General features: G+C 34.0%; 1 protein-coding gene across 3 annotated transcripts in view; it reads right to left on the reverse strand.

Moving 5' to 3' along the window:
• LOC121975134 (serine/threonine-protein kinase 26-like) overlaps positions 1 to 4,129 on the reverse strand; it is a 75,008-nt gene extending 70,879 nt beyond the window's left edge. For all 3 annotated transcript variants that reach the window (XR_006110274.1, XM_042526558.1, XM_042526557.1), the window contains exon 1: positions 3,696 to 4,129. Coding sequence is in view for 2 of the 3 variants with exons in the window: in XM_042526558.1 (XP_042382492.1) it covers positions 3,696 to 3,869 (174 nt within the window). In the remaining variant the exon portion in view is untranslated. The remainder of the gene's footprint in view (positions 1 to 3,695) is intronic.
• Between the last annotated feature and the right edge of the window lie 5,773 nt (positions 4,130 to 9,902).

Here is a 9,902-nt window from a genome sequence, read left to right on the forward strand (position 1 = left end):
TTTATTTTTTAAATTTTTATGTTAAATATTTTAGTTTTTAATTAATATATTTTATATTTAAAAAATACCGAAACTATATCGGTATGGCACGATACGGTACCGAAACTATATCGTTCCAGTCCAGGACCGAAACCTCGGCACGAGTCGAAATTTTAAACCTTGCGCATGACAGATTTAGAAAGAATGGTGCATATCAAGAAAATTGATTATCTATAGTAATTGATTTTTATTTAAATTGATTATCTTCTATTTTTAGTATGATTGAGTCTAGTATCTTTATTTTTGATAAGAATAAAACCTTTCTTATTCAGGGTTTGTTTTCTTCCTTTCTTTGGAAAGAACGCCAGTAGTTGTATTTAAATGGCTGGAATAATGCAATAAAGATTATGACTGAGTTTACAAAAAACAATCAAACCTCTTAGATCAAGAGGTTTTCTAATTCCAACTAGCCTCAAATTATCCCTACCACCATTGGCCATCAAGGTCGTAAAACCAATAAGACAAAAATTGATTCCACCGATCAGCCGGTAAATTGTCCCATTACGCAATCCATATCCAAAGGCCATAACAAGTTTCCTAATAGATATTCATTTTGGGCAGCAACTACAGTCATTTCCTAAGGCCCTCTTTTAGCCCCAAATGCTTGAATTTACAAGGTTGGGATTGTGATTCCCAAGGATGTGGTTTCAAATAGTATCTCTCTTGATATGAGTTGGAAAGTAAGTTGATTTGTTGTGATAATTCATTCTTAGTATATAATTTTAATTGTCATTTATTCTCACTCACATCTTGTGTATCTGGTGTGTTTAAAGTAATTACATGCAGTGGGATTTCTTTATTTGAGGTGGTGTTTTCTTACTTGTTTTAGAACATTTATCTTGTGCATGATTAAACTTATGAAAGTAGATGATAGGGTTATGCCGTTGTTAGAAATAGAATTATTTAATTGTTTAGCTATCATGTTTATTCTCTATTGATACTTATTGATTTGTTTATCAACAAATAACTATAAATTAAAAAAAAAAGGTAGGGAAACATATAGTAATCCCCTTAAAAGAATTCAAAATACCATGAGAATTACGATGAGCTAAATTACACAAATTATGCAAAACAAATCAAATAATAAATAAATTATATAAGAAAGCTTCGGCTCTACACTCTCAAGAAGTTGCAAAATTATTTATAATAAATCAACACTTACACCATAGAGTTGCAACTCCATCCTTCGGAAGAGTTACATGACTACTCGTGGTATAGAGCTTCAGCTCTCCGCCCTCTGAGAGAGTTGTGTGACTACTTGTAATATTATAGATTCAGCTACACTTTGAAGGAGTTGCATGACGACTTATTTGAATTAATAAAACAAATGAATTACTTACATTATAAGACATATGCCCCACGCCTAAAAAAGGGATCTTTAGTCTTTTGGCATATTCATATGCTTTAGTCATATTACAAGAGATGTATTACTCACCGGATAGATTGCAAATCATTCATCATATTCTTATGTGAGGTGCATTTCAAGTGGATTGCTACCCGTTCACCCTACACGTGTGTATATGTGCATACACATATGCATTTTATTGAGAGTGAATTGCGGGTTATTTACTCTTATATACAATGCATCTTATATAGAATAGATTGTGGGCCGTTCACACTTATCTTAGATTGCAAGTCGTTCACCATTACATAAACGACACATCTTTTGATGGGTGGATTGCAGGTTGTTCGCTCTATATATTTATATATATATTTATGATAAATGATGCATCCTTTATTGAGCAAATTGCGAGTTATTTGTCCTTATATAATGTGCGTGTGTTTGATTCCCTGAGAAAACGAAATATTTGAAAGAGTGTAAAAGAGGAAGCATGAGAAATGATAAAGTCGACCACGAGAAAAATTTGTGTTGAGAGATTAATGAGGTTAAATTGGTAGAGAATAATAACCTTAATTAGTTGTTATTTGTTGGATTCTTTTACGAGATATTTTATATCATGCACTTCTTTCATATACCCATTTTGCATTTTATGCTCACTTTGGGAGTTTTTAACCTTCAGGTTATATTGTTGTGATGAGTACTTAGCACTAGTGGAATTTCTTCATAAGTATGCATTTAGTTAGAGGTAAATTTGCATGCACTCCCCATTGGTAAACACAACTTTACATGCAGTCCTCATCCATGAAAAACTTTCTTTTCACTCCCCAGTCAAACATATTTACCTAATTGCCCATGATATTTTTAGGTACAAAAGGTCCAAAAATCAGTATAAATCCTCTTAAATTCAGTATATTAAATTAAAATCTAGTATATTTTCTATTAAATTGAGTACGATTTTCTTTTCACCTCAAAATATACTCGATTTTAGTTTAATGTGCTGAATTTAATAGAAAATATACTCGATTTTTAATATAAAGTACTGATTTTAAGAAGAATTATACTCATTTTCGGACTTTTTGTACTCAATTTTTGACTTTTTGTACCTAAAAAATATGGGTTAATTTCAATAGAAAATATACTCGATCCTAGTATAGAGTACTGGATTATAATGTAAAGTGCTGAATTTAACAGGAATTCTACTTATTTTTAGACTTTTTATACCTAAAAAATAAGAGGGATAATTTTGATAGAAAATATACTCGATTTTTAATATAAAGTACTGACTTTAAGAAGAATTATACTCGTTTTCAGACTTTTTGTACTCAATTTTAGACTTTTTATACCTAAAAAATCTGAGGGGCAATTTAGGTATCAATATTTGCATGAGGGAGTTGAAACAAGTAATACTTTGCATGTAGGGAGTGGAAACAAAGTTTTTTAGACATGGGGATTGCATGCAAAGTTATAATTACCATTGGGGATTTTTCTCTAATTTACCGTTTAGTTAGTTTAGTTATCTTTTATTTATATTGTACACATTATTGCAATATACTCGCGGCAAGCAAAGCTAGTTTCGTGACAAGCGTAGCTCGTGTGGAGTGTGACAGCTATTCATTCAATCACTAGGACTAGGAGAATAAGATATGACGTGGTAAGCAAGAAAAGTGGAAAACATAATTTTGCAATTTGAATTGTAAATATGCATCGTAAACGCCACCAGTCACGGGAAACAATAATTCCATCAGTTGGAAATATTGTATCAAGGACACACAATAGTTGTGAAATGATAAATGGTTGAGATCCATTTCTCAAAATTGAAATCCGAACAGAAACATACATGAAGAAAATGTTGAATAGATCTATGCAAACTCAGACAAACAAGCTCTAAAAATGTTTCCTAAAGTATATGGTCAGTAGTCAAACTGAGAAAGGAAGCATAGACCAAAATGAATTCTGAATATGGAAACTCGTTACTACTTCAAAAAAATATCCTTAAATTTCCAACTGCCAACACTCTATTGACCCTTTTCGAAACCCTGGCAGTAAAATTCCTTCCGCACTGTCTAAGAAGCGCAAGTTGCACTTTTTAGAAAGAGCATAAAGGTGTTCATAGTTCGGCTATAATACCATCTAAAAAATCAAGGATGAACTTTGACTAGCAACAAAGCATAAAGTTCCAAAAGGATCTCAGATTGCCTAAGGCCACCTTCCCGATTGCCTCGATCCAATTTGCTCTCGAGAATCAATTCCTGGCACTGGACCTCAGTGAGAAACAAAGGTTGATCCTGGTAAACAAAGAGAGCGGATAACTCACGAGGTTACTGTTGCAGCGATCGAGATCCAGGCGCTTGACGGCGACGAACTCGTTGGTGGGAAGGTGATTCGCCCGGTAGACAGTTGCGCTGGCCCCGTATCCGACCTCCTCCAGCAGTTTGTAGTCGTTCGGCGACACCGAGTAGCTCCGCCTCACGCTCCCGTTCCTCCCCATCCTCCCCCGATCGACCTCCTTTCGCCCGCTTCTCGCCTCCGTTGACTGCCGTTACAAAAGAAGCAGAGAGAGGGCGTAAAACCGAAGATGCAGACAAGATGACGAAAGGGGAAGCGGACTGATCGAGAGCGTGTGGGGGAGAGAGAGAGAGGTGAGCGCGGTGGGAAATGGCGAGAGCTGACGTGGCGATGGGCAGCGGGTTGTGGTCCGTAGCACTCGCGCGACGGCGGAAGGGAAGCCCAAAAGAGGCCACGCGAAAGCAGCAGGAAGGTTTCGGGTCGGGTTTCACCGACCCCGTTCTTCCCCATCGATGCCAAAGTTCGTCCTCTTTCTTTACCCCTTTTTCGTCTACCCTGTTTAGCCGTGGTGGATGTGGTGGCCCCGAAAAGTTTGGAAGCGGGTAGTCAATGCTTAATTTGGTAGACCTGAGTGTTTTTCATTCGGAGAAATGAACCCGAGCCACTCGCTCCTGACATTATTGCTGCTGGACCCGCTTTGCAGTATCAGGTATAGTAAAATTAACGCGATGCGAGTACGAGTCGAGTACGAGAGGGTGGATGTTTCCGGTGCCGCGTATGGAAGAAGATTCCGCCCCCCAGTCAAGCCCCATTAAAAATAATAATAATAAGGCAAAACTTAAGATTGCATCCTTAATTTTTCTTTATGAAGACATCTTATGCTTAAAAAAAAATGCATCTCGTTTTATTTTTATGTTAAGATTATTATAACCATGTTAATCAAACTATTTTATATTATAATAATTTTAATTAAAATTATTATATGTAATTTTTGTCAAACTATTTCAGATGTATTATTATAACGATTTTAATTTAAAATTAAAATAATGTACAGTATTTTTGCCGACATAAAAGGGTATTTTTTTTCCATATAACAATGTTTCACATGTAATAATTTTCACTAATTTAAAATAATTTTATTTTATGTTGTAATAATTTTAGTTAAAAATATTTTTAAATGAAATTAGGATAAAATACCCTTTTATAAACATAATCCTTTTGATGTAATAATTAAAATAAAATTCAATCTTTTGATTTTTGCTCAAAATTATATATATATATATATATATATATATATATATAATTGCATATTTGAATTGTGAGTTGGACAAGTAAGAACACCTAAGGGTGCATTATATTTTAAATTTTATTAAAAATATATATTTATTTTTAAAAGTATTCGTTTCCAATTCACTTTTACCAATTTATTAACACCTAAATTATCAACTGTAAGTAACTATAGTTGGCATGATATAATTTCAATCGACCAATTGTTGTTACATGTCTTTAACCCAAAAAGTGTTTGATTATATGTAAAATAATAATAATAATAATATAAATTAAATTTTATCCTATGAAGTGTAGTCGGTTATATGAATTCTTACTATTTATAAATAAATTTTATCTTGTTTTATTATTATTAACTAAGTTTTTTTTTAGTCTTACTCTTCCTTATTTGATATACATATTTGTTTTAGTTTCATATCGTCTAACTAAAGCATTTAGGGGACATTATAAGTACATATGTGTATCATCTTAAACATGTCTCTTAAATTTTTACTCAATAGATGCAACTCTGACTTTTTCTCTAATATTCTCATTTATTATTTTATTCATTCTCGTATATCTATATATTTACCTTAATATCCTCATCGTCTGCTTATATACTCGAATTATAACCCAACATCATATAATAGCATATCTAACCGTCATTTTATAGAACTTTCCTTTAAGTTTAGAGGTCTTTTACGATTACAAAAAATACCCGACGCTCTCCTCCATTTCGACCATCCTACTTACATTCTAGGTAAGATATATCTCTCAGTCTCTCCAACATTTTATAAAAAAGATCTTAAATACTTAAAGATCTCAGTTTCAGACAACTAATCATCTCATATTTTAATAATTATTTTATTACGTCTAATATTATTGAATTTAAATTTCATATATTCTATCGTTACTAAATCTAAAATCTTTCACTTCTATATTTTCTACCAAAACTTTAGTTTAGCATTTACTCTTTCACGTATCTCATCTACCAAAATAATATCATCTACAAACAATATACACCCTGGTACTGTGTCTTGAATGTATCTAATGAGTTCGTTCATGATTAGTGAAAAAGATAAAGACTTAGAATTAATTATTGATATAACCCTATCTTTATTGAAAATGTTTCAGTTAATCCTCCTGTAATCTTCACTCAAGTTGTTACATCCTCATACATATCCTTAATTAGTTTAATATATACTATGTTAATACCTCTCTTTTCTAAAATTCTTCATATAATTTCTCTTAGAACTCTATCATAAGATTTTTCTAAGTCAATAAATATCATATATAGATCTTATTTTTTTGCTTCCGATACTTTTCAATTAATTGCTTAAGAAGATGTATAGCTCTTATTGTCGACCTTCCAAGTATTAACCCAAATTAATTTTGTCACCATGGTCTCTTTAATTTTCTTTATTATTCTTTCCCAAAATTTCATTGTATGATTCATTAGTTTAGTAGTCTCATAGTTTACACAATTTTGTATGTTTCTCATATTCTTATATAAGAGAACTAGAGTACTTATCCTCAATTAATCAGATTTTTTTATTTTTAATATCATGTTAAATAATTTTATAAGTTATTCAATATCTTATTTTCCTAGACACTTCGAGTGTTTATGAATTTTAAAACCTTAAATTCTTACTAAATTGGAATCTTTGTACTCTTTGAGTTTCCTGAGTGTGTGTTTTCATTTTTTTTTTTACCTTTATATTTTGAGTTGCATAAGGCTATCATGCACTTTTTATTAAAAAAAAAGATTTATGACATTAAATTGGGCATTGTTATAGCACTTATAATGTCTCCTTGGGGGTGGTCTAGTGACTAATGTATGAGATATTGTCAACTTGAGGTCTGGGGTTCCAATCTCGGTATAGTCGAGGTAAATGTCTCCCTTATGCGCCAATTATTATTTGAAGGGCTAGTAGTCACCCGTGATTTACCTCCTCCGTATTGACCCTGGGACAAGTTTGGCGGGGGCGCTGGGGCGAGTGCATTCGCCTTTTGCTAACCTGATTGCACTTATAATGCCCCCATGTGTATAGCCGAGTTGGTACATAAGTGGTAGAATATTACATGAGAGCAGTGATCGAATTCACGGGAGAATAATCCATTGGGAAATAAAATCCCTCCCAACTAAAACGGTCATTTAGTCATCATGATTTACTCACTTCATCTTGCTATGGGGTTAACGGTGAGGGGCGCTTGGGGTAAGTTGTTGGTGCGGTTAGTACTAACGGTCTAACTCAAGTTTTGATGAATGATAAAATAGGTTAAGTTAGTTTCGTTGTTATTTGACACTCTGATCAAGTGTGCAGGAGAAGCTCAGACAGGTCGACGGGCTGACCTGATGTCTAGTATGAAGCCCAACTAGGTCGACGGGTCGACCAGATAGTTGGTACGAAGTCCAAACAGGTCGACGGGCTGACCGAACGTTTGGCACGAAGTCCAGCTAGGTCGACGAGCTGACCGGATAGCTGGCACGAAGCCCAGACAGGTCGAAGGGCTGACCGGACGTCTGGCAGGTATGTAAAGGTAAGTCACTAGAGGGGAGTGACTATGAGGACGCGTTCCCGGGAAGGGAACTTAGGCGCTGATCTGACTTAGAACCATTTCGAAACTCTAAATCGAGATCTTGACTAGATTCTGGTCTCAGAGAGACGGAATCTAATTAATACTCTACTTGTTAAACTTGAACTGTGCTAACACTTTGTTTTACAGGATATATGTATTATATATTTACCTCTGGACTAACGTTTTCTTGCAGGAAGGAAGCTGCTGGAACTGGGGTCCGGGCGCTCGGGATGGATCCGGGCGTTCGGAGGTGAAAACTTATCCTCAGTGTCACCTCACCACGTGAAGCGCCCTAGTTGGCATGGCTACATCATGTTCAAGGCGCCCTAAAGGTTCCAGGCGCCCCGAACCTCCTATATAAGGAGGGTCAAAGCTGAAGCTCCAACAACAACTCAGAATCTACTCTCTTGTGCTCCTGCAACGCTGCGAAAAGATCTCCAACAAAGTTTTGTTTTCTTTCCTGTCTTATTTTGATAATTGTCGATTTTTCTTTTACTACATAATTCTTGTACTTAGTTTGTAATAAGTTTTCGAATTATTAGTGATTGCTCATCGAAAGCACCCTTATGTGTGGGCCTTGGAGTAGGAGTCGCCAAAGGCTCCGAACCAAGTAAATCCTTATGTTCTCTTTGGATTGTTTTTCCGCTGTGCTTACTCTACGAATTTTTTTTGAAATCGATATTCACCCTCCCCCCCCCCTTCTATCGAACGCTTATGATCCAACAAGTGGTATCAGAGCAGGTACCGCTCTGATTCGGTGCAACCACCAATCAGACAAAGTGGGTCTTTTAAAAAAAAAATTAGATATCATTTTTGCTTAAAATATATTCTTACGCCTTTCATTTTTTCCCTCTAAAAATATTTTTGAAAAATTCATTTTCATTGTTTCACCGTTGGTTAATATTAATAAAATATCGCATTTACCAAAATTTGAAATAATATTTTTTTAATATTTTTTAATTTTTTTTAATTAGTGAAATATTATATTATTTCTCCATCCAGAGCTGTCAAACGGCCAACCCATGGTGGGGTGGGTTGGCCTGTGGCGGGTCAACCGTTTGACGGGGCGGGGCGGGCCGACCCGTTAACTTGGCGGGTTGGGAAATTTCCAACCCAACCCAATCTAAGGCGGGTTGCGGGTCAACCCGCGGGGCTATCAATTTTTTTAAAAAATTAAAAAATATTTTATATTTTCAACGTTTTACTTCGGAAATGTTTCATCAACCAAATGTGTCTATAAACATGTATTTTACATATAAATGAATACAAACGAGTAGTTATGTGGGATAAAAAGTATTATTTTTATTTCAAAATTATAACAAAGAAAGATAACAAATTGACAAAAAACTTAGCTTACATGTGTTTCTCAACCCGCGGGTCAACCCAAGCCCATCGTGGGCCGACCCGTGCGGGTCGCGGGCCTAGGCGGGTTGGCCCGTAGCGGACTTGGGTTGATAAAATTCCAACCCAACCCGCTTAAATTGTTTGGCGGGGCGGGCCAACCCGACGGGCCCAACCCAAATTGACGGCTCTATCTCCAGCACTACTAATCCAAAATCAAGTCTTGGAATTTTTTTTATTTGTTTCCTTGTGTGCAAGACCAATATCTCTTCTAGAAGTACGGAGCATCCACGAACCACCTCCATATGAGATGTACAAGAGACATGAATTCAATCTATGGAGGATGCAGATGGAAACCTTTATTCTTATGAACGACCTCGATGGTGGCATGTCACTGAGAAGACCAACACAAAACTCAAAAGCAAACCAAAAGGTAATAAAGTTAGTTTCAGATTTATTACCTAATGAAGTTACTTGCAAGATAGGAAAGGCCAAGGATGCCCACGAGTTTTGGACCTGTCTGACCAAGCTTCACGAGGAGCTGTTGGAGTTAGACGATCAATTCTTTTAAAAACCTTTTTAAAATTATTTTAAAATGATTTTAAAAATTATTTTAAAATCATTTTGAATATCATTTTAAAAATTATTTTAAAATATTTTAAAAATTATTTAAAAATCATTTTAAAAATCTTTCTAAAAATTCTTTTAAAAATTATTTAAAAATCTTTTGAAAAATCCTTTTAAAAATTCTTTTATTTTTTTTAAAATTACCTTAAAAATTATTTTAAGAATTATTTCAAAAATTAACTTAAAAATCATTTTAAAAAGTATTTTTATTTTTTTAAAAAATAACCTAAAAACCATTTTTAAATTAATTTAACTAAAACTTAACTTAATTTAAAATTAAAATTAAAAATTAAAAATTAAAATAAACTTAAATTAAAATTAAAACTTGAAATTAAAATTAAATCTTATAGTTAAAAATTAAAATTAAAATTAACTTAATTAAATAGGTAATAATTAAATAACTAAAATTCAATTATATCTC

Source organism: Zingiber officinale, chromosome 4B (assembly GCF_018446385.1).
Source record: "Zingiber officinale cultivar Zhangliang chromosome 4B, Zo_v1.1, whole genome shotgun sequence".
Classification (NCBI taxonomy): Eukaryota; Viridiplantae; Streptophyta; class Magnoliopsida; order Zingiberales; family Zingiberaceae; genus Zingiber; species Zingiber officinale.